General features: G+C 47.2%; 1 protein-coding gene across 1 annotated transcript in view; it reads left to right on the top strand.

The window, feature by feature from the left end:
• LOC134351189 (myelin-associated glycoprotein-like) overlaps window positions 1-25,239 on the top strand; it is a 469,309-nt gene that overhangs the window by 420,618 nt on the left and 23,452 nt on the right. The window contains 1 exon segment of the mRNA XM_063057299.1: window positions 9,745-9,756. Coding sequence (XP_062913369.1) covers window positions 9,745-9,756 — 12 coding nt within the window.

The raw sequence follows: 25,239 nt of genomic DNA, 5'->3' as shown, positions 1-25,239 counted from the left end.
CCTCAGGTGAATTGTGACACATGGAAGGACTGCTTGGGGCCTTGAATAATGGTGAGGAAGGAGGTCAAGGGGCAGGTGGGAGTAGGGCAGGTGTAGTATCTGCCCCTCCTCACTCCTTATTCTGGCTCCTGCCTCCTTATATACCAATCCTGATGAAGGGTCTTGGCCCACACACTCTCTGTTTATTCCTCTCCATAGATGCTGACTGACCTGCTCTGTTCCTCGTGTATTATGTGTGCAGTAGCTATATGTGTTTACCACTCTCTCTCTCTCCCCCGCAATCTCAGTCCAGATTCAGGGTCTCAATCCAGAACATCTACAAATGCTTTCCTTCCCACAGACCTGCTGAACACTGAGTTCCTCCTGTGAGTTGTTTGTTGCTCCACATACCCACATCGGCCGTCGTTTGTGTCTCCAGAGGTTGGAGGTTAGTAAGTATGCAAACGACATACTAAGTAACAATGTTGTGATTAGCAGGGAAGAGTGTCGAATGTTGCCACAGGACAAAGTGCAGGTGAAAAGTTTGGTGATGCAATGGCAGATGGAATTTAACGTTAACAAGTGTGAGGTGGATGCATTTTGGAAAGTCAATGCCAACACTAAATGGTAGGGTCCCAAGGAAAGGTGATGAGCAGAGAAATTTCAAGAATACTAGAGAACTCAGCAAGTCACACAGAATGTTTGTCTCATCGAGTTCCTACAGCACTTTGTATGTGTCGCTCAAAACTTACCGCATCTGCAGAACCTCTTGTGTTTATAAGCAGAGACTCTAAGACCGTTGTTGTCTGATAGTAGCAACGTAGGTGGATGGGATGGTGAAAGATGCATACGGTATACTTCCCTTCATGGGGCAGTGCGCAGAATATGAGATGGGATGATATGTTGCAATGTTACTTGCTTTTCAAGTCTTTTTGTTATTATTATTATTATTATTATTATTATTCAAAAAGTAACACATCGATGTAAGCAACACGTACAATGTCTCAAGAAAAAAATCATTATTTTAAAGATTGAAAAATTTTTGTCATAACTAAAAAACCCCTACTAATCAGAAAATTGGGGATAAAACCGTTAGGTCTGCAACCTCGGAGACATGCGTCATACAAAAAGCTTCTAAAGATAAACATCAAATCACCAGGAAGGAAAAAATATATACCGGAAATTTACAATTAGATCGTGGAGAAAATCTATCAATTAACTCAAATCATAATAACGAACAAATAAATGAATGTTTTCTCAAAATCAAATTAAGGTTCAAAGGTTCGACCTCTAGTTTTCTCCAAACTAAGACATAGCATCACTTGAGAGAACCATTGTGACAAAGTGGGAGCCGACGTATCCTTCCACTTCAACAAACTGGCCCTCCTGGTTATCAATGTAACAAATGCAATAACATGTTGGTCAGACACAGAGATACCACGGATATTTTGAGGAATTATTCCAAAAAGCACAGTTAATTTGTTGGGTTGTAAGTTAATTTTAAGTGCTTTAGAAATTGTCAAAAAAAACTGACTTCCAGAACTGTTCCAGTATAGAACAAGACCAAAACATGTGTGTCAGTGTAGCTGTCTCAGTTTTACATCTATCACAATAACTGTCAACATTAGGATACATAGCACAGATCAAAGAAGAGTTAACCAGCTTCAGAATTCGTGTCCAATCCTCCGTCACAAAAGTCAGATTGAGTTCCTTTTCCCAATCTTGTTTAATTTTAAACAAAGGACGCTTATCCCATTGTAGTAATAAATTATATTTTTTTCCAATAGAACCCTTCATAATCGTATCTAACAGGTTATCCTCCAATATATAAGGAAAATTACTTGAATACTTTTGTAAGAAATGTCTAACTAGAAGGTAATGTAAAAAGTGTGAGGATGAAAGAGAATATTTATCAACTAATTGTTCAAAAGACATCTATCTATCTATTTAAATAAATCCAAAAAAAGAATTAGTACCTTTAGTTTTCCAAAGTAAAAAAAAATGGATCACTCACAGAAGGCTTTAAAAAGTAATTTCGATAAATTAAACTACAAAGTTTAAATTTTTTAAGATTAAACAAATTGCGGAACTGGAGCCAAATTTGTAAAGAATATGTTGGAATGTTACAAGCCACCAGTCAGGCTGCACTCTGAGTTACGGTCATCACACTGTACATAAGAAGTTATTGTGCTGGAGAGATCTCAATGGAGATTTACCAGAATACCTCCTCCTGGATTGGAGGACATCCATTTTCGCTCTCCCTCTCCCCCCCCCACCTCCCTCTTTCTCCCTCTCTCTCTCTCCTTCTCCCGCTCTCTCTCTCTCACCCCCTCACCCTCTCTCCTTCCCTCCCTCGCTCCCACCCTCTCACCCTCTGGAGTGAAGGAGGACAAGGGGTGACCTGATAGGAATAGAATGCTAGGAGAGGCACAGAGAGAGTTGATCACTAGAATGTATTTTCGTCATGGGTGATGTGTCAGCAACAAGAGGATGCAGATTTAAGTTGCCAAGAAGGGGTTTCAAGGAGATTAATTTCTGTATAGTTTTGAATTTATTGTCAGAGGTGCTCCGGGCAGATACATTTAGTACATTAAAGAGGCATTGGAACAGGCACGAGAATGGGCAGGAACAGAAGGATACAGACCTAAAGTGAGCAAAAGGGCTGACGAGACAGCAGGAGTGTGGAGGGTTGGAGAGCCCATTGCTGTCCTGGATTATGCCGGGAGTTGAGAATCACAACCAAGTCCACCAATAAATGGGACGTAGAACCCCACAAACTCCAGCAATGATCAGACTCTGTACAACGCCCCACCACCAATAAACAGGACATAGGACCCCACTAAGTCCACCAATGATCGGACTCTGTACAATGCCCCACCATCATTAAACAGGACGTAGAATCCAAAAATTGCGTCAATAATCAGACGCTGTACAAGGTGTCACATCACCAGTTCTTGCCAGAGTTTGTTACAAGCATGGAATTACATACCCAGAATCAGTGAGTGCACTGCTCATCTCCACAGTTAATCAGACAGACACTTAAGGTGTCACTGCCCTCTCCTGCAGCAGCTGCAATGTGTGGATAAAATTGTTGAAGAGAATACTCAAATCAAGAAAGGGAAATAAAATGAGGAAGTATTCACAAATGGTTAACCCATTCAATCCAACAGTGACATTATCTTTGCTTATCCTGTGGACTGCTTCACGGTGGGAGAGGTCTCTCAGGCAGAGCCCTCCCTCTCTCTGTAACCCCACTCTGGACCACACACCCCTCCCTCTCTCTGCAACCCCACACCCTCTGGATCAGTTGTCTCACCCAAATTTCAGAGACTCTTGATCAATGAATAGGGATGATGAGGGGAATCCAGCCAATAGTTTTGAAAAGGTAAGCGATGTGAGACCATGTCAGGATTGAAGGTGCAGCCCAGATAGGTTAATTGACCATTTTAAACCGTTCTGACTGTACAGCTATTCAGCACAGCCTGAGAGGAACTGATGGAAATTTAAGAATAGAATGTGGGTGTTGGGATCACCCCATGAAGTGTCAGATTTAGACTCAATAGGCCAAATGTATCCAATGCCCTAAGGAGATATGGAATTGTAAACAGACTGGTCTGAGAGTTTGTTGAAAATAGGAAAGAATTAAATCTGAAAATGTTATCTTTCAGATATGGAAGTACAGAGTGGATCAGATTACTGAAGTGTTCCCATAACCTATAGACTCACTTTCAAGGACTTTTCATCTCATGTTCTCGATATTTATGGCTTTTTATTTCCCTTTTGTATTGGCACAGTTTGTTCTCTTTGCACATTAGTTGTTTGTTCGTCCTTTTGGGTGTGATCTTTCATTGATTCTATTGTGCTTCTTGGATTAACTGTGTATGCCTGCAAGAAGTTCAATCTCAGGGTCATGTATGGTGACATATACATATTTTGATAATAAATTTATTTTAGCTTTGAACTTTTAAAGTGCATTCCCTTTCTGCATATATGTTACTGACTGGAACTTTTGCACTGGACAGAGTTTCCAAGCTGACAGATGAAGCAAACTTGGAGAAGGGGTGGATCAAGAGGAGGATTGTGGGACACTTCAAAGAGATAAATATAGGATGGGGAGGTAGCAGAGAATGGACAGGCACAGGTTTTCACTGAGAAAGGGGAAGTGTTCAATGTAGGGAGGAAGAAAGAAAAGAGATGCAATTCCGCAAGTCGTATTAGAAAGGAGGAAAACTCGGAGAAAATGTGTTTAGTTCATCACAGGGGGCAAGGCAGGGTGAAGAAGTGGTTCGTGAAATGTTTTGAATAGAGGCAGAAATGAGAAATCACCTTAACCGGGGGTGGTAAATCTGTGTAATTCAATGCCTCAGACGCCTGTGGGGTCTAAGTTGGTAGATATATTTAAAGCAGAGGTTGATAGGATCTTGATTAGACAAGGTGTCAATGGTTATGGGAAGAAAGCAGGAGAATGAGGTTTGAGAGAGATAATAAATCAGTCCCGATGGAATGGCGGAACAGACTCAATGGGCTAAATGGTCTATTTCTGCTTCTCTGTCTTATGGACTTATGGTCACAGTGAAGCATTCTGAACAGCCTAGTACAGGGGTTCCAACCTTTTTTTATGTTATGGACCCCTGCAATTAACCAAGACTCCGCTGACCCCAGGTTGCGAACCCCTGGTCTAATCTGGTCGTCACATTTCGGGGAAAGGTCGGTGTGTGGTAGAGATAAACTGAAATTATTCCAGATTCAGGGAATTAAGTTCTGCAGGTTGACTGGAAGATGATTCTAAGGGTCTCTAGTGATGAGGGTGGAGAATTGGAAAAATACTATAAAGAACTAGACACAAGGCTCAACTATCCTCAGTGGGTAACTGCACACCCTCTAAGCACACTCAGACAACAAACTATTTGTTACACATGGGCAGGGACAAGTAATAATTTTAACCTTCGAGCTTTGGGTTCAGTTTCAGCATGAACTTCCTTCTCTATTCGAATCATAGAAATCATGTTGACCGGATACATCACGGCTCGGTACAGTAACTGCTCTGTCTGTGACCGCAAGAAACTGCACATCACAAAAACAAGCCTCCCCTCCTTGACCTCTGCCTACACTTCCTGCTGCCTGAGCCAGCATTGTCAAAAACCCCACACACACCTCGGACTCTCTCAACTCTTCCCTCTCCCATCAATTCGAGTCAACTTTATTGTCATTTGATTATATTACATGTATACCATCAAACGATACAATGTTTCACTGGACAGAGCTGTAAAGCACAGTAGTACACATAACATACATGCACAATAACTTAAAGGATAAAATCTACAGATGAATTAAGCATAAATAAACCAAGTAAATTTTATAAATTCAATATTTTAAGGCACAAACAGATTTGCTGGTGACACTGTGAATGTGAGACGGCAGGGAGTTCAGAAGCCTCTCTGGACTACAACTCATCATCACTGTTGACGAGGCCAACCAATGTTGTATGATCTGCAAACTAGATGACTCGGTTTGAGTCACGTGTCAGGAGTGTGAATTGCAGCCGACTGGGCACACAGCCCTGGAGAGTACCCGTGCTCAATGCAATGGGAATAGAGGTGTTAAGACCCAGTGAAAATAGTTTACCCACTATTTCCTGGAGTATGATGGTGTTAAATGCCAAACTGAAGTTTATAACAGCAGCCTAACATATGAGACCCCATCTTCCAACTGGAGCAGCACAGAGTGGAGGGCAGAGGTCACTGATCATCACTGGATCAATTCAAGCAATAATCAAACTGGAAGGGGTCCAATGTGGCCAGGATTAAGGCTTTAATGTGTTCCATGATCAGCCACTCAAAGCATTTCATAATGGTTGATGTTAATGGCACCGGACAATGGTCATTTAGACAGGTTACCGTCACCTTCTTTAAAACTGGAATGAAGGTTGCTGTCCTGAAAACTGACGGGACAATGAGCATTTCCAGAGAGAAGCTGAATATATCCATCAGCACCTCAGTTATCTGGGCTGCGCAGTCTTTTCGAACCCGACATGGTCTATTATTGGGCCCCGCAGCTTTGCGTGAGTTGACTTGGCAAGGGTCTTCCTCACCTCAGCTTCATCCAGACGGAGATATTCAGTCTGTTGGGGAGTGAGACATCTTGGTCACTGGTACGCCGAGGGTAGACTTTTCATTTGTAATCTATTGAGTTCCATAAACCATACGCCATAAGTCATAGGAGAAGAATTAGGCCATTTGGCTTAAAAATCTGCTGCACTAATCAATCATGGCTGATCCTTTTCTCCCCTCCTCAGCCCAACTTCCCTTCTCCCCGTAACCTTTGATGCCATGTCCAATCAAGAAACTATCAAACTCTGCTTAAGTACACCGAATGACCTGGTCTCCAAAGCTGCCTGTGGTAACAAAGTCTACTACCCCTGGCTAAAGAAATTTCTTCACATAACTGTTTTACACGGACGTCCCTCTATGCTGATGTTGTGCTGTCTTGTTCTAGACTCCCTCACCATGGAAAACATCCTTTCCACAGCTACTCTGTCTAGGCCTTTCAACATTCGAAAGGTTTCAATAAGACGCCCCCTCATCCTTTTAATGTTGAATGAGTACAGACCCAGTGCTCTCAAACGTTCCTTGTATGATAACCCTTTCATTCCAAAATCATACTTGTGAACGTCCTCCTAACCCTCTAATGCCGGCACATCTTTTCTTAGATGAGGAGCCCAAACTGTTTACAATATTCAATGTGAGGCCTCACCAGTGCCTTATAAAGCCTCAGGATCACATCCCTGCTCTTATGTTCTCGACCACTTGAGATGAAAAGTACATTGCATTAGCCTTCGCCACAACCGATTCTACCTGCATGTTAACCTTCAGGGTGTTCTACACAAGGACTCCCAAGTCGCGTTGCATCTTAGATTTCAGATTTTCTCTAAGCTTAGAAAGTATTCGGTACATTTACTTCTTCTATCAAAGTGCATGACCATACATTTTCCAACACTACATTTCAATTGCCACTTTCTTGCCCATTCTCGTAATCTGTCTAAGTCATTTTGTAACCTCTACTTTAGCAAAACTACCTGCTCCTCCACCTGTCTTCTTATCGTCTGCAAACTTTGCAGGAAAGCTATCAATTCCATCATCAAAATCATTAATATTTAATTCAAAAAGAATTGGTCCCAACACCACTGGAACCAGTAACCAACAAGAAAAGGCTCCCTTTATTCCCACTCTTTGCCTTCTGTCAATCAGCCAGTGCTATATTCATGCTACCATTTTTCCTGTAATACCATGGGCTCGTAGCTTGTTAAGTGGCTTCATGTGTGACACCTTGTTAAATGCCTTCTGAAAATCCAAGTACACAACATCAACCGATTTTCCTTTGTCCATTCTGCTTGCTTATTCTGCAATCTGCTTTCAGTTATTGCTTTACCTCGTTCTACCTCAATGCACTATTTTATCTGTAGAAACAGTATGCAACACAAGCTTTTCCATGTGTTGATATATCAGACAATAATAAACTGATTTCAGTTCCAATGTTACTTTTTAGATAGTTATGGATAAAGACAGTGCAGGACCATGGGTTCAAATCCGGAACTGAAGCAGCGTTGACTTCGAGGGCATTATGTAGGATCTATCTGGAGTCGACTGTTATGTGAAAAGCTATTAGGAGGGCCATACTAAGAGTCAGGGGCAGCACGTTCCTTTTTGGCTGAAGGGCAAACATACCAAGTTCAAATCAGAATCCAAACTAGGCTTATTATCACTGACATATATCATCAGATGTGTTGTTCTGTGGCAACAGTATGGTGGAATACATGAAACAGAAGAAATACAGTAAAGATTAACAAATCTGGTGGGGTAGTGTTCATTGACTATTCAGAATCCAGATGTTAAAGGAAAAGGGGATTTGACTAAAACGTTGAAAGTGGGTCTATTCAGGCTCCTGGACCTCCTCCTTGAAGGTAGCAATGAGATGTCCTGAATGGTGAGGTTCCTTCATGATGGATGCTGCCCTCTTGGGGCATCACCTTTTGAAGATGTCCTCGACAGTGGGGATGGTTGTGCCTGTGATGGAGCTGGATGTATCTGGAACCCTCTGCATCTTTTTGCGATTTTGTGTGTACCAGACGGTAATGCAACTGGTCAGAATGTTCTCCTCGGCACATCTGTAGAAATTTACTTGAGTTGTTGGTGACATTCCAACTCTCCTCAAACTCCTATTGAAGTATTTCTGTTCATCAGCATCTCACAGCTTTGTGTGAGGGAGCTGAGAAGAAAGTGAAAACTCCAGTTATGCTCTGCCTTCGCAACTTTTCCCACAGATTGTTATCTTCTACAATATAAATATTATATATATATATATATATATATATCATCCTGCATTCTCAGGAGGGAGAGATAAAACAGGGAAATATAGACCTCTCAGGCCAATGTGATGAGCAATTTCATGACCTTTTTGCAGTCCCAAATATTTCATCATTTCCTGCCTCGTCGCGATTTGAAAATGTTGTCATTGAAGCCTAACTTAGAAGAGTAAAGCTGATATTATGTAACTCTGTGGATTAATATGGCTCTCTGAGGTGTGTGAATCTCTAACATGGGATATCAGACACCAAGGAACATCGAAGCAACACACAAAATGCTGCAGCAGCTCAGCAGGTCAGACAGCATGAATGGGAATAAATAAACCTTCATCGGGACTGAAAAGGAAGGGGTCAGAAGCTGGGGGAGGAATTTACAATCTGTCAGGTGATAGGCAAGTTGAAGTGAGAGGGTAGATAGGTGATTGGGGAAGGTTCAATGAAGTAAGAAGCTGGGATGTGAAAGGTGGAAGAGGTGGAGGGTAGAAGAAGGAATCCAATAGGAGAGGAACGTGGGCCATGGAAGAAAGGAAAGGCAGTGGGGAACCAGAGTGCTGTGATGGACAGGTCATGTGGGCGAGGGAGGGAAAGAGAATGACTTCCAGAATGGGCAATGAGGAATATAACTAAAAAGAGGAGGTGGAGGTGGGGAAACAGAGGGGAATGGTTACCAGAAATTAGAGAAGAGCAACATGGTATCACAGTAGTCAGCATAGCATATTACAGCACTGTTCATTTCCTGCTGCTGTCTGTAAGGAGTCTGTATGTCCACTCTGTGACCTCATGGATTCCTTGCGAGTACTCTGGTTTTCTTCCACAAAGACACCCGGGCGAGGGTGAGTAAGTTGTGGGCATGCGATGTTGGTGACACTCACGGGCTGCCCTCAGCACAATCCTTGGCCTGCGTTGGTCATTGACACAGATGGAATATTTCGATGTTTCGATGTACATTTGACAAATAATCTTCATATTTGGAAATTCATGTTCATGCCATCAGTTTGGAATATGAGGTGTTGCTCCTCCAACCTGTATTTGGCCTCCAGCCACAGACAGACACGTCGGTGTGGAATAGGAAGTTTGGAAGGGAGGATACAAAGGAGACAATCACTTCTCCATCACTATCCACCACCTCGGGGTGCCCTGAGACCTGACAGCCAATGATGAATGCTCGACGTAGGGTCACTGGAACCACAGAAGCCAATGTGCACACATCTCAGTCACCACATGAACTACAGCAGTTCAAGGTACTGGGACAACTCTACCTTCCTCTTAGGTCAGAACCCACATACTGAATAAGAAGAGAACACATCAGAATTTGTGGACCCAATTGATTACAGTAGCCTCTATTTCCCTGAGCTCCGATTCATCAGAAATACCCTCAGGGGTACCTCCTACATCAAATAAAGTGACCACTGAGTGTATGTTCAGGGTCTTCTGTGTCAAAATGGGGTGCTGGAAACTGACCCAAATGCAAGACACAGACACTGAAGTACAAAAAGCAGGACTTGACTAAAGTAGGATGTGACAGGATACAGACAAGGAGCAGGGACAAGAATGCAAACTCAGGCTAGGGCATGGACAAGACAGGGAACCCGGACAAGGAAATATGCACTAGGAGCCTGGGCTTGGGCTCCGAGCCAGAGACTGGACAAGGACCCAGAACCAGGTCTTGCCTCGGGCCCGGGCCCCAGAACCAGGTAAGAACATGACATGACTACGGGACAGGACATGGCTGGGGTCTAGAGCCTTGGGGCTGCAGGCTGGGGTCCTGGAGCTTGGCTTGGGGTCTTTGAGGCTAGGGTTCTTGGTGCTTGACTTGGGATCCTTGAGGCTAGTGTTCTTGGAGCATGGCTTGGGATCTGTGTGGTTAGTGTTCTTGGAGCTTGGCTTGGGAACCTCGAGGCTCGTGTTCTTGGAGTTTGATTTGGGATCCTCGAGGCTTGGGTTCTTGGAGCTTGGCTTGGGATCCTCGAGGCTCGGGTTTTTGGAGCTTGGCTGCGGGAGCTTCGTCTTGAAATGTGGAGGCTGATAACTCGGAGGCTGGAGCTGAAAGACAGACTGGGAACTGAACATCAACATAGAGCCGGGACTTGTCCTTCGAAAAGCCGGACTCATCGTTAACATGACGCCAACATGAGACAGGACAGTACATAGGCATAGAGCCGGGACAGGTGGGACAGATTCACCTGTTGGGTAACAGCTGAACGGCCGGACTTACCCAACAGAGGCAAAGACAAAACAAGACACGTCCCCCCGCAGGGCAACGGCAAAATGGTCTGACTTACCCCACGGAGGCAAGGACAAGACAAACGCCAAATAATGACAGACTGTTCCATCTCTGCTTCAGGGTTGCTCCGAGTCGCAGTTACAGCTAGCAGCCTCCACTGGCTACGGGATCAGTCAGATCCCTACCTAGGTCGGAGTTACTGACAGTCACCCAGCTGGCCTGTGAAACAGCCGAATCCATACCGCAAAGACTACTGCAATGAGTGGCAACAGGGCTCCATGAAGCAGTGGTCCTCCAACCAGGCCTAGAGATCACGAATGGTTTCACTACCCTTCCATCAGCAGGTTACTTCAAGGGGGACTGCCAAATCAAACCAGCAGCTCACACTCAAACCCAAAGCTACTTATATTCCAAGCCCCAAGATGGGAGTCAGATGCCTATGCTTAACTCAATGAAACGATGGACAGCTGGAAGACCCGGAGTCCTGAGTCCACGAACCGGACCGTGAACCGGAATGTGGACTTCACAGACCGGACCATGACATTCTGCTGCTGTAGCCCATATACTGCGAGGTTTTATTCAGAGTGTATTCAAAGATACTCTTCCCCAAGCCACTGAGTAATATGTTGCTTCCTGTCAGCTTGAACCGGTCTAACCATTCTCCTCTGGTTTCTCTCATTAAGACGACCTTTTACTCACAGAGCTGCCACTCACTGGATTGTTATGTTTTGTTTTTCACACCTTCTCTGTAAACGCTAGAAACTGTTGTATGTTAATACCCCAAGAGAAGACTTGTTTCTGATCTACTCAAACCACCCCATCAGGCACCAACAATCATTCCACAGTCAAAGTCACTTAGATCCCTTCTCTTCCGTATTCTGATGTTTAGTCTGAAAAACAACCGAATCACTTGACCACATCAGCATGTTTTCATGCATTAAGTTCCTGCACATGATTGGTTGATTAGATATCTTCATAATAAGCAGAGTACAGGTGCCCTTAATAAAGTTGCCACTGTGTGTTGTTTACAACTAGAAAGCTGTGATCTCACAGACTGCATTCTTTACTGCGATCTCACAGACCGCATTCTTTACTGCGATCTCACAGACTGCATTCTTTACTGCGATCTCACAGACTGCATTCTTTCCGCTGTGGTTTCATGGTAGAAGAATTCTAACAGCTGGACACAATGTTTCAGATTTGGACAAAGTAAGAAAGTTCCTGTCAACCCTTGCAAAATATATCAATGCACCATTCTAATGGATGCTTCATGGCTTGGAGAGGCAACGTTTGGCCCATGATCACAAGAAATTGTCGAGAGTTGTGGACATTGCCCAGCACATCTCCGGAACTAATTTTCCCTCCATGGACTCTGTCTACACTTTCCATTGTCTCAGTAAAGCATCCAGTATAATCAAGGACCCCACCCTCCTTGGACATCCAATCTACCTCATTATGATGTTGCACTTTATCGTTCACCTGCACTGCACTTTCTCTGTAACTGTTACACTTTATTCAGCATTGTTATTGTTTTACCTTGTTCTACCTCAATGCACTAGGTAAGAATTTAATATTTTTGAACAAGCTTTTCACTGCATCTCGGCACATGTGACAATAGTAAACCAATACCAATACACGAGGATCTCATTCCATTCTCCCACCTTCACAACAATTATTCCCACCCTCAGATTCTACCGCTCACACACACTCTGTCCAATCCCAATTGCAACCCCGCAGTGAACTGAGCAGTCCATTCGTACACAGAGCAAGACCAGACAATATTCAGATACCAGAGACGGCAGACGCTGCGATATGGAGCTCTCACCATCTGCTGGAGGAACTTAGCGAGTGGTGGGGAAGGAATGGTCAACTTCTCACGTCCAGACCCTGTATCAGAACTCAGTGAATCGAGAGAGAGCACTCAGGACGAATGGGATGGCCGAGTCCAGAGGTGGTTAAGATTGGCTTAATTTGTCACATGTACACTGAAACGCACTGAAACGCAAAATTTGCGTCAACGAGCAACGCCGCCCAAGGATGTGCTGGGGCAGCCCGCAAGTATCGCCATGTTTCTAGCGCCAGCAGAGCATGTCCACAGTTTACAAATCCGAACTCGTGAGTCTTTGGAATGTTGGAGCAAAACTCGAGCACACGGAGGAAGCCCAAACGTTTACAAGGAGAACATAAAAATTACTTCCGCGGTGGAAAATGCACACCCCCACCCCCACAGGCGATTGGGAGGGAGGTGGTGAGAGACTGGTTGATGATGGGAAGTGAGACTGGTAGCGGAAGTGGCAGGTACAATGGAAACTGAGAATTACAGGTCTGATTCCATCTGGCTGATCTACAATTCCAATTGAATGAATAATTAGATTTTCCATTTTCAGGTAAACATGCTCCCCTTCTGGTCCCAGTCCTGTCTCTCTATTTTTGCTCTCTTCCCTCTCCCCCAGGCAGTCAGCCCTGTCAGAACCTCCACTGTACGTCTCCAAGACTCATGGATAGGTACCTTAGTCAACCTCTGGAGTGGACGAACGAGGACATCCTCCTCCCTCCTCCCCTCTTTAGTGAATGACCAAAGATAACGAGGACGGGGTTAAAATGCGACCACAAAGCGAGAAACAGCCCCCGCAGATATTTGATAGGGGCTGCAGCCTCGCACACTCGCTGTTTATATGGTACACGGTCTCTTTCAGCCCGCGGAACGACGGGTGGCTGGGAGATCCGTGTAGAAAGTGATGAACTTGTTGCAGAGCACAGCTCTATGTAGCACCCTGCACTCCAGGTCCCTGATGTACACGGGAAGGACACACTCGTAAAAGGACTTCCACTGGGGACATCGCCACCCACCACACCCACATCCACTCCCAGGTGAAAAAACTGACCGCGCTGCGTGTCAGGCCACCGCATAATTAGTTTCTGGTTTATTTTGGTGTAATATATTTATTACAAATTTCGTTCTACAATACAACAAACAACAATTAACATACAAGCTAACACTGATTGCTAAACAAACACGTCCTACAAATTACATTCTACGTTACTACAATAAGTATCGTAACTTAGATAAACAGTAAAACAGACCAAATTAAACTAAAATATTCCCATCCTGATCAAGGATGACATTTATCCCCTGCAGTTCCCAACGGCCCCGGAACAGCTCTCCACGGTTACCCGGGCACGGACATACTTCCCGGAAGATCGCTGGACAGTCATCCCCGGCGGAACCCTCTGCTGCCCGCCGCTAGGACCCGCGGATAGCAATTTTTAGCAGCCTCAAAAACGAGTTTACCACTACATCCTCCTCCCTCCTTTCACTCAACCCCCACCATCCTCCCGCCCCATGGATGACCGCATATGAAGAAGGTGGGGCTAGAATGCATCCCGAGAGAAGCAGCCTCTTCAGATATCCGGATGGGGTCTGCAGCCTCGCATACTCCATGTACCTGTGATACTCGATCTCTTCCAGTCATCTCTGCCTGCTGAGTTCCTCCAGCATTTTGTGCGCGTTGTTTGGATTTCCAGCACCGCAGATTTCCTCTTGTTTGTGAACTTATTACAGAGCACCAGTCTATGCAGCACCCTACACCCCAGGTCCCCGATGTACATGGGAAAGACACCCTTGTAAAAGAATTCCCCTGGGGAGACCGGCCTCTTTCGCAGGTGGAAAATCCGACCGCCGCTGAGTGTCGGGACGCCGCAGGGGCTCGTTCAGTTTTACAAATAAAATCATTTGTTGTAAATTCAAACCACAACAGTCACATTACAAACCGAGCCAGACAAATCATAACTAATTCCCCATCCTCATCGAGGGAAACATTTTCTGGTGCATTGTCCTGGCGGGACAGAAGAATCAGAAGCCCTGTCCATTGGCAGTGGTTGGGATTTGAATCCACGCCTCCCCGCTGACTGAACCATTAACCCAGCGATTTTAACCGCTTGAGCACGATACCACCCAGCTCGGTACAACTGTTTGCTGTCAAGTGCTATGTTTCCTTTAAGGGTGAAGAAGAGGTTGTGCCGCAGGGGTTCAGTGGGGGAAGGGTTGGCATCCGTTAGTCTCGCTAGACCATGTGTCTGCGACTGGAAAGTCTTTTTTCGTGTTGTGCCGTCGCGGTGAGGCGACGCTGGAGTGTCCTTTCCAGGGCGCAGGCCTGGGCAAGGTTGTATGGAAGACTGGCAGTTGCCCATGCAGTAAGTCTCCCCTCTCCACGACACCAATGTTGTCCAAGGGAAGGGCAAGGGCTAATACAAGGACAAGGGGGAGGGGACACGGCAGAGTAATGTTCTTCCGCCACCAGGTGGAGGGAGGGAGGATAGGGTGCGGTAAGGAAGCCCCTTCAATCATTGAAATGGTATTTCATCCCAGGGGGCGGCATGTACGGTAACAGTGCTTTGGATTAACGCTAATTAACGCGTAGTCTGCGGATTTAAGAATGAAAAGGTCCTGCATGCTTTTTTCTTGTAAATGTTTTGAATATCAATAAAGTTTATAAGCAGAACTTAGAACAGAACGGCACAGTACAGACCATTCGATCCGCATAAGAACATGAGAGGAGCAGGAGTAGGCCATCTGGCCCGTCGAGCCTGCTCCGCCATTCAATCAGATCATGGCTGATCTGACCATGGACTCATCTCCACCTACCTGGCTTTCCCCATAGCCCTTAATTCCCCAACTATGCGAAGATCCATTCAACCTTGTCTTAAATATATTTACTGAGTTAGCCTCCACTGCTTCATTGGGCAGAGAATTCCACAGATTCACCACCCTCTGGGAAAAACAGTTCCTTTTCATCTTCATCCTAAGTCTACTGTCCCGAATCTAGAGGTTATGTCCCCTAGTTCTAGACTCACCTATCAGTGGAAACAGCTGTCCTGCCTCTATTTTATTTACACCTTTCATAATTTTATATGTTTTTATAAGATTTCCTTTCACTCTTCTGAAGTCCAGCGAGTACAGACCCAGGGGACTCAATATCTCCTTATAGTCCAACCCCGTCATCGCTGGAATCAACCTGGTGAACCTCCTCTGCACCACCTCCAAAGCCAGTAAGGAGACCGGAACTATATGCAGTACTCCAGATGTGGCCTCACCAGTATCCTGTACATTTGAAACATAGCTTCCCTGCTCTTAAATTCAATTGCTCTGGCAGTAGAGGCCAACATCCCCATTTGCCTTCTTGATAGCCTGCTGTTGTCACAATGTGGGCACTGGTAGCGACCCAGATGCAAGACACGGACACTGAAGTACTAGGAACCGGACTTGACTAGAGTACAGGCATGACAGGATACAGACAATGAGCAGGGACAAGATTGCAGACTAGGGCCAGGACATGGACTAGACAATGAACCCGGACAAGGAACTATGAACTAGAAGCCTGGGCTTGGGCTCCAAGCCAGAGACTGGACCAGGACCCAGAACTTGGGTCTTGTCTCGGCCTCGGGTCTCCAGAAACAGGCAAGGACATGGCATGACTACAGGACAGGTCTTGGCTGCGGTCAAGAGGCTTGGGCTGCAGGCTGGGGTCTTTGTCTTGAGGGTCGGGTCTTGGAGACAGGCTGGGGTCTTTGTCTTGAGGGTTGGGTCTTGGAGGCTGGCTGGCGTGTCTTGAGGCTGGAGCTGGGAGACAGGCTGGCGTGTCTTGAGGCTGGAGCTGGGAGACAGGCTGGCGTGTCTTGAGGCTGGAGCTGGGAGACAGGCTGGCGTGTCTTGAGGCTGGAGCTGGGAGACAGGCTGGCGTGTCTTGAGGCTGGAGCTGGGAGACAGGCTGGCGTGTCTTGAGGCTGGAGCTGGGAGACAGGCTGGCGTGTCTTGAGGCTGGAGCTGGGAGACAGGCTGGGGTCTTGGGTCTTGAGATGCAGAGGCTGATAGCTCGGAGTTTGGAACTCGGAGACAGACTGGGAACTGAACATCAACATAGAGCCAGGACGTATCCTTCAAAAAGCTGGGACTCATCTTTAACACGACACTAACACAAGACTGGACAGTACATAGACAAAGAGCCAGGACTTATCCTTAGACAAGCCGGGACTCACTTTGTCTCCACACCAAGGTTGGAGAGGTCCCTCCGTCGGTAACGGCAGAACTGTCTGACTTACCCCACGGAGGCAAGGACAAGACAAGACCAACACTGAAGAACGCCAGACAGTTCTATCTCTGCATCGGGGTAGCTCCGAGTATCAGTTCGATCAGCAACCTCAGCTGGCTAAGGAAACAGCTGGATCCCTACCCAGCTCAGAGTGGCTGGCAGCCATTCAGCTGGCCCGGAAAACAGCCGAATCCATACCGCAATAACAGCTCCCACTGCCGACAGCAAGGCTCCATAAAGCGATGGTTCTCCAACACAGCCTAACGATGCCAAGTGGCCGCTCTAGTCTTCCATCAGCAGGTTGCTCCCAGGAAATCTTGACAAGGCAAACCACCAGCCCAGACTCAACATCAAGGCTACTTATATTCCCAGCCACAATATGGGAATCAGGTGCCTATGATCGACTCAATGAAAACAAGGGACAGCTGGAAGACCCGGAGTCCTGAATCCACGGACCGGACGGTGAACCGGAATGCGGACATCACGGACCGAACCATGACAGCTACACCTGCGAACCAGCGTTTTTCAATTCGTACACAAGAACACCGAAATCCCTCTGCACAGAAGGATGCTGCATTTTTTTTACAATTTAAATAATAATCTGTTTTCCCCTTTTTCCTTCCAAAGTGGCAGACATCAAAATTAACAACATTGTATTCCATCTGCCAGACCCTTACCCACTCAATTAACTTCTCTATATCTCTCTGAAGGTTCTCCGTATCGTCTGCACAAATTGCTTTTCCACTTAATTTAGTATCATCAGCAAACTTAGATACACTACATGCGGTCCCCTCTTCTAGATCTGCGATGTAGTACTGACCCTTTAACTTACTCCTTCCATGCATTATTTTATCCATGTATATATATGAGAGTCTTTTGAATGTCCCTCATTAATCTACCTCTACCACCACCCCATTCAGCGCGTTCCACACATCTAACGCCTGTGGCATCTCCTAAAATAAACTACCTGTGGCATCTCCCAAATATTCCTCCAATCACATTAAAATTATGCGCCTTCGTTTTCGCTGAGGACGAGGAGAATTAAAACCATGTATCCTCGGTCTTTGTTGTACCTTAGGGGAGCGGTTGCCCTATTGTGACGGGGAACAACCGCCGAGTGACCGTCCGATGATCGGAGACCTCTGTTACGCAGCATCCTGCTCCCCCTAACCCACCACCGGTCCCGCCTCGCTCCCGAAGCAGCTCGGAAGGCGGCTCCGACGCGGAGATGCTACGATGCAGCCTTGCGCCCGTGCTAATCCTACTCGCCGTACTGCCGAACCGGGGACCCGCGTGTGTGACCTGTGACCGGAGGTTGTGGTCCAAATTTCAGGAGATGATGGACCGCTGCCTGTTGGTAGCGAACGAGCAAGAATTTTCGTTGCGGCTGAATCCTCTCGTCAGCTACAGCACGAACTTCAGGATGGGTAAACGCAAGAGATTTTGGAGACGCTGGAAATCATGAGCAGCACACAGAACGCTGGAGAAACTCAGCAGATCAGGCAGCCTCTATGGAAATGAATAAACAGTCAACGTTTCGGACTGAGACCCTTCTTCAAGGCTGCAACAGAATGGGAGAAGAAGCCTCCTGGCACTTACCCTGCAAGCATGACTTGCTGCACCTACACCCTCACCACCCTGCAGGTGAGCCGACAATTCACCTGTGAGTCTTAGTGCCGTCTACTGTGTCCGATGCACCTGATGTGACCTCCTCTACATCGGTGAGACTCGACTCAAAACTGGTGACCACTGCTTCCAACGCAAATGGCATGATTTCCCGGTGCCCCCATTTCAATTCTATATCCCATTCACAAACAAGATGGTTGTCTATGGCGTCCGCTACTGACAAGTCTAATATAAATTCGGGTGGGAAAACCAAACTCTGAATTCCATTTGGTTAGCCTCCAACCCAATTGCATGAATATCGTTTCTCCAACTTGCAGTAAATCCGCCCCCCCCCACCCTCTCTTTCTCTATTCCACATTCTGGTTATCATCTCACCGTTTCTCCTCGCCTGCCCACCAACTCCCTCAGGTTCTCATCCTCCTTCCCTTTACTGCACGGTCTCATCTCCTCACATTTCAAATTCCTTCATCACCTCTCACCTCCCAGTTTCTCACTTCATCTCCCTCCACCCTTCACTCACCAACCTTTCCCTTCACCTGGTCTCACCTATCACCTCCCAGCCTCTCAGTTTATCCCCCTCCCCCCTCACTCACTCACCTTTCCTTTCACCTGGTATCACCTATCTCCTGCCAGCTTGTTCCTTCCGCTCCAGCCACCGTCTTATTCTGGGTTTTGCCCTTTTCCTTTCCTGTCCTGGCAAAGGGTCTCGAACCGAAACGTCTAATGTTTATTTCTCTCTAGAGATGCTGCTTTACATGTTAAATACCTCCAGCATTTTCTGGATTCAAGATGGGTAAACGCCCCAGCGTGGAGATGGGACAGTGGCAGTGGGGGAGGGATGAAGGCGAGAAGAGGGACGATGGTTTTGGGGGTCACCTCCCCAACTCGAGAGGTACTGTGGTCATAATCCGGTCAGACATCTCTCTCGTGATCGTGACAAGGGAGCAACATACTGCGATAGGGAGAGTGCGGAGTGGGCATTGAAGAAGGGATGGTGATGGTGTTATGTGGGAGGTGGTGAGGAGGGGGCGCTGTGGGAGGGATGATGAGGTGTCAGTCCTGTGGGGCGGGCGGTGAGGAGGAGACGCTGAGCTATTAAAGTTCAGTTAGGGTCGGGTGTGTGCCTGGCAGTACAGCACACTGAGTATGTGCCCTGACAAGAGTCAGACTGTCCTGGAAGAAGGTTAAACCGGTGTTTGTTTGAGATACAGTAGTCACTGCTCTGGAATTAATCTCACCGCAGTTATGACCCAATCTGTCTCTTCCTCCCATTAGTGGACACAGAGACAATGATTTATTCATTCCTGAAGCTGATGGATTTGATTTATCCTTTCATGTTTTCCTTGGGTAAATTGTGGTTCTAGACATAGTGCTCGGTCTTGTGGAGTAGAGAGGGTACACGTCTGGTCATCACCTCCATAAACTGTAAAGTAGAATTGTTCGCTCGCACACAGTCTCTGTATCTCTGGGTCAGACCCACACTGGGAGCACCGTGAACAGCTGCAGTCTCTGTATCCCACACCGGGAACACTGGACACAGTTCCAGCGTCCGTATCGCTGTGTCAGACCACACCGGGAGCACCATGTACTCTTCCAGTCTCTGTATCCGCGGGTCAGACTACATAGGGAAACCCGTGCACAGTTCCAGTGTCCGTATCTCTGCGTCGACCCATACCGGGATCACCATCACATGCTCCAGTCTCCGTATCTCTGGGTCAGACCCACACCGGGAACACCGTAAACAGCTCCAAACTCCGTATCCCACACCGGGAGCATTGTGCACAGTTCCAATCCCCGTATCTGTGGGTCAGACCACACCCGAAACATCGTGCACAGTTCCAGTCTCGATATCCCTGGGTCAGACCACACCCGAAACTCCGTGCACAGTTCCAGTCTCGATATCCCTGGGTCAGACCCACACCGAGTACCATGGTTAGGTTTCCATATCTCTCAGAATTCAGTGCAACGTTTTGATCTCCATATTGCTCAGTTGCACCATACCATGGATAGTTGCAGTACTGTCAGACCCTCCGCCCTGTCGGTACAAAGTTTCTTGACCTACGGAACCTATAGTATTGGTACTGTTACGAGAATACACATAAAATTAAGATGTTTGCTGGCCTGGGCTAGCATCAGTGGCATCAGCAGTTGGTCTGCCACCTGCCCTCAGGGGAAGGAGAGATAAGGAACAATGGAGCAGCGTCTGGAGATGTGTAATGAAGGGATGTGGGAGGAAGAGCTGTCTGGAGCGGCTCCCCCCTTTGAACCCTGAACTGTTTGAAGTGATGGACAGGCGATACCCCAGCAGGGGGATAAAAAGGGACAGGTTCGCTAAGACAGACACACACGCCACCCGAGGTAACGAGACCCTGGAAGCGGTGCGCCTCTCACGAGTGATGAGAAGTACCGGACAACGCACAGGGTGGAAAGGCACGATCAGCGGGAACCCGGTGTGTGTCCGCCCTTGCCTGGGTGCCGGGTTCACTGCAGAGGATCGACCGCATCTGGAGGAGGGGTCACAGTCGGTGACCTCAGGTGACATCACCAAGGACCCGCCCAAATGCTGTTTGTGAGCCATCCCGCTGGTCTGTGAGTGAAGCTGTTCTGAATGATCAGTTGTTCCTGTTCTATCTCTGTCTCTCTTCCCCCACCTTGTCCATCGCCATGGCAACGATTACTGCGAACTGAACTACAAACTGGACTGAACTTTGAGTCATTTTGAAATTGGTCATTTAACCCCTAGACAACGATAGAGCTTGATTGATGCTGTTATCTTAATTCTGTGCACATGTGTGTTTATCATCACTGAACTGTTGCATTTATTATCCTTTCGATTACTGTGTTGCTTGTTTCTTTAATAAAACTTTCTTAGTTCTAGTACTCCAGACTCCAACTGAGTGATCCATTTCTGCTGGTTTGGCAGCCCAGTTACGGGGTACGTAACAGTACATTGCCCAAAGACGTAATCTGTCCTTTCATTAGGCAACATTGTTTCCCTGTGCTTTGTTTGGTCGCTGTCACCTTGCTGTGGGTTGGAGGTTGCTGTCTACAATGTAGGGTTATTGCAGTAGTGTCTGCACTTTCAAATCGCCTTGCCGATTTGCGACTGCCCCCCCAACCCCCACCGCCCCCTCTCCCCGCGCAGGTGGACACTGCAGTGAGGAGGGAGCACTGCGCTACAAGAGGGGAAGAGGAGGAAACGCCACATTGCGGAAGGGAACACCGGGAGGTTCCTCACTCCTCCGTTCCCACTCAGAATTAGATTAGTGGACATCGAAACATACAGCGAAATGCATCATTTGCGTCATCGTTTGCGATGTCCTGGGGCAGCCCACGAGTGCCGCTACGCTCCCGGTTCCAACCTAACATCCACACGATTTACAAATTTAATCCTTACATCGCGAGGATGTGGAGGAAACTACATGAATCTTGCGGTTTGTAGCTACAAACTCCTTGCAGTCAGGGCAGGAATCGACCCTCGGTGAAGTCTATTGTCATTCAACTATATATACATATATATATATATATATATATGTTTACTGGCGAACGAGCCCCGGGTCTGCTTCATCGGATCTGAACCCCGGGACTCCCTCCACCCCTGATCCCCAAGCGGACTGCAGAGGAACGATAGTGCAGGCCTGTCCTTTGAGGGGCAGATCCAACATTGTACATTGGGGTCTTGTTGCTCTGTCCTCGGGGAGTTCTATGTGTATTGATGTTTGTTCGCAGAGGGATGTATGAAAGACTGGAGATTAACAATGTTATTCTCTTTCTGCAGACTCTGAACCGTTAGATATGTCGAGGGCCTTTATTCAGATGAAATTGAAGACAGAATTCTTTTCCCAAGCTCATATCAACAATTCAGGAAAATTCGTGTTTTAATTCCCCGTGAAAATTGAAATGCATCTATCGATGGTCTGACCCAGTTAGGAGGAAAGTGTAGGGGGATGCTGAGCTGTGGGAGGGGTGGTGAGAAGGAGGCGCTGAGCTGTGGGGGGAGCAGTGAGGAGGGAGAGCTGTGCTATGGGAGGGATGGTGACGGAGTGTGTGACAGCGGAATGTGCTGTGAGGCGGGAGCGTTCATCCCAGTGATAGAGTTCCTCCTGTCCTCACCTACAAGCCCATGAGTCTTTACATCCAACATATCATTCTCCGCAAGCGATGCAAACGGCCAAAGTGCTACAGCTGTCCATCACCGTCTCCCTCACCTCCATTCCGGGCCCCAAACAGTCCTTCAAGGTGAGGCAACACTTCACCTGCAAATTTACTGGGGTTGTCTACTGTAGAATCCAGCGGCAGGGAGGGGGAGTGACATGGAGACAGGAAATGTGGGGGCCATAGGCAGTGATAGAGATGGGGATACACACTCAATGTTCTTGTTAATTGGGATTGGTTTATTATTATCACATACAGAGATACAGTGAAAAGCACACTGTTCATACACATCAAATCATAACAGTGCATTCAGCTGGAATAGGGTCAAACAATAAATGAATGCAGAATCAAGTGTAACCACTACAAGGAGAATGCAGTGCAGGTGGACAATAAAGTGCGAGACCGTGACCTGGATTGTGAGGTTGAGTCCATTTCTCGTACAAGAGGTCTTTTCAAGAGTCTGATCACAGAAGGGTGGAATCTGTTTGAGTCTGGTGGTACGTGTCTTCTGCGGAAGGTTTATCTTCTCCAGAGGCATGGCAGAAAGGTTTGATGATGAGGGACTGTCTGGGGGCAGGGATCACTGTGTTAACAAGTTGGGTAGAAGGGTGGGAATGGGCTACCCGCGAGTTGTCGATTTCCTCCTTCTCTGCAGCTCACAAACACCCTCATCCTCCCTGTCCACAGCTGGAACAAGTACTGATCAAATGCTGTGTCACCTCCAACGAGGTGCATCCCACCCAGGTCTCTGAGCCCTGGCTCAACTGTTCGTTACAGGAGTACTTCATGCAGGTGGGTGGTGGCGGGGAAGTGTCATGGGTGGAAGGAGTGAGGCAGGAGCATCTCGCTGTGAGGAGGGAATGTCGCACTAAGTACAGTAGGGTGGAGGGAGCGCTGTGGAAGGAGCAGCAAGGAGGGAGCGCTGGCGGAGGAGCGGAGAGGAGGGGGCGTTGTGGGGGGGCAATGACTATTAACTGCCTTGATGTGAGAGGGGGAATGAGGAAGGGGCACTGTGAGGGGGCAATGAGGAGAGAATTCTGTGGGAGGAGCGCTGAGAAGGGAAGGAATGCCTCACAGTCAGGGGAGGTTCTGGTCTCTATCACTGCTGATGTTGTTGGACCTGTTCCCAGGGAGACTGGGAGAAGTCTGAGGGTTTACCAGTGTCGCCCTTCATGGACCGGGACCGGGTGTGGAAATCTCACACACAGAGCGCATTCATCACTTCCACCCTCATGCCCATGTTCGAGCCCTTGACCAAGGTAATGGGGCTGAGATTGTAGGGGGGCGGTGTGGGATTCACTGGGGGAGGGAACAAGTAATAGGGCGCATTCTGAGTCGTGAGGGGGAAGGGAGCAGGTCTTCACCCTCTCTTCATCCCATCACCTGCCGCTCTTACCCTTCCCTCTTGAGGGTCAATCTCTTGAAGATGTACTCAGTGGTGGGGACGGTTATGACATAGTGGAGAGGAGCTGGCTGAGGTTACAGTCCTCTGCAGCCTCTTGTGATCCACCAGAACAGGTAGTGATACAGCCAATCAGAATGTTCTCTACCAAACATCATTAAAAAAAAGATGTTGTGTCTTTGGTGAGATACCAAATATCTTCAAAATCCAAACAATGGCATTGCCTTCAAGATAAAAATATAGACCCTCTGACCCCAGCACCACTCTACATCTCCTTGATCCCCCCTGGCCCCTACACACCTCCTCATCTCAGTGACATCCCTCTGGCCCCTAAACCCCTCCCCATTTCCATGAACCCCCAATTGCCCCTACACCCCTCCCCATATCCGTAACCCCGAGCTTGAATTCCTGGGAATATTATCAGGACATACCTTGTGATTGCGATCGGATCACTGGGACTGTCAACAGAGGGGAACGTTAGTCAGAATCTGCTCCCAGGATGTGATGGGACGTTGACTCATCTCTTTCAGCTCTTCCCCCAGCTGGAAGGGGTGATTCTGCATCCCCTCAGGCTGGCGAGGGATCATTACCAGCAGCTCGGAGAGGGAGAGATGGTGAGACTGGAGGTGCTCTCGGAGCCCACTGTGGCATCAGTCTCCATCTGACAGGACAGTGCCATTTTCGTCTCTTGGGGGTGGGGTTGGGTTGGAGGTTTGGCAAAGGGGGATGGGACAGAGGTGGGCAGAGCACACACACTCTCTCTCTTGCTCTCTCTCTCTCTCACACACACACACACTCACACTCCAGGGCATAGCGTTATATAGACTAAATCGTTCCAGATCCTTTTGAACATCAACACTAACCAATCTCCCACAATTTAACAAATATTTTGCTTTCCTGTTCTGTAGTTTAGTGGATGTCTCCAAACATCTCCACATTATAATCTCTCACCCATGTTCCCATCCACTCTCAGCATGCCCTTCCCTCTCATAGCTCTTAATAGCCTCCCTTCATTCTCTCTCCTCCAACAGCACTGGAGTGTAGTGTTCAGCACAAGGCTTTACAGTAACAGTGACCTGGGTTCAATTCCCAGATGTGTCTCTGAGGAGTTTGCATGTTCTCCCCATGAACGTGTGGGTTTCCATAAGACCATAAGACCATAAGAAAAAGGAGCGGAAGTCGACCATTCGGCTCATTGAGTCTGCTCCGCCATTTTATCATGAGCTGATACATTCTCCCATTTAGCCCCACTCCCTCGCCTTGTCACCATAACCTTTGATGCCCTAGCTACTCAGATACCTATCAATCTCTGCCTTAAATACACCCAATGACTTGGCCTCCACTGCTGACGCGGCAACAAATTCCATAGATTCACCACCCTCTGACTAAAAAAATTTCTTCA

The sequence above is a fragment of the Mobula hypostoma genome, chromosome 8 (assembly GCF_963921235.1).
Source record: "Mobula hypostoma chromosome 8, sMobHyp1.1, whole genome shotgun sequence".
Classification (NCBI taxonomy): domain Eukaryota; kingdom Metazoa; phylum Chordata; class Chondrichthyes; order Myliobatiformes; family Myliobatidae; genus Mobula; species Mobula hypostoma.
Note: the sequence above shows the minus strand (reverse complement) of the source record. Positions and strands in the feature narration are given on the sequence as shown.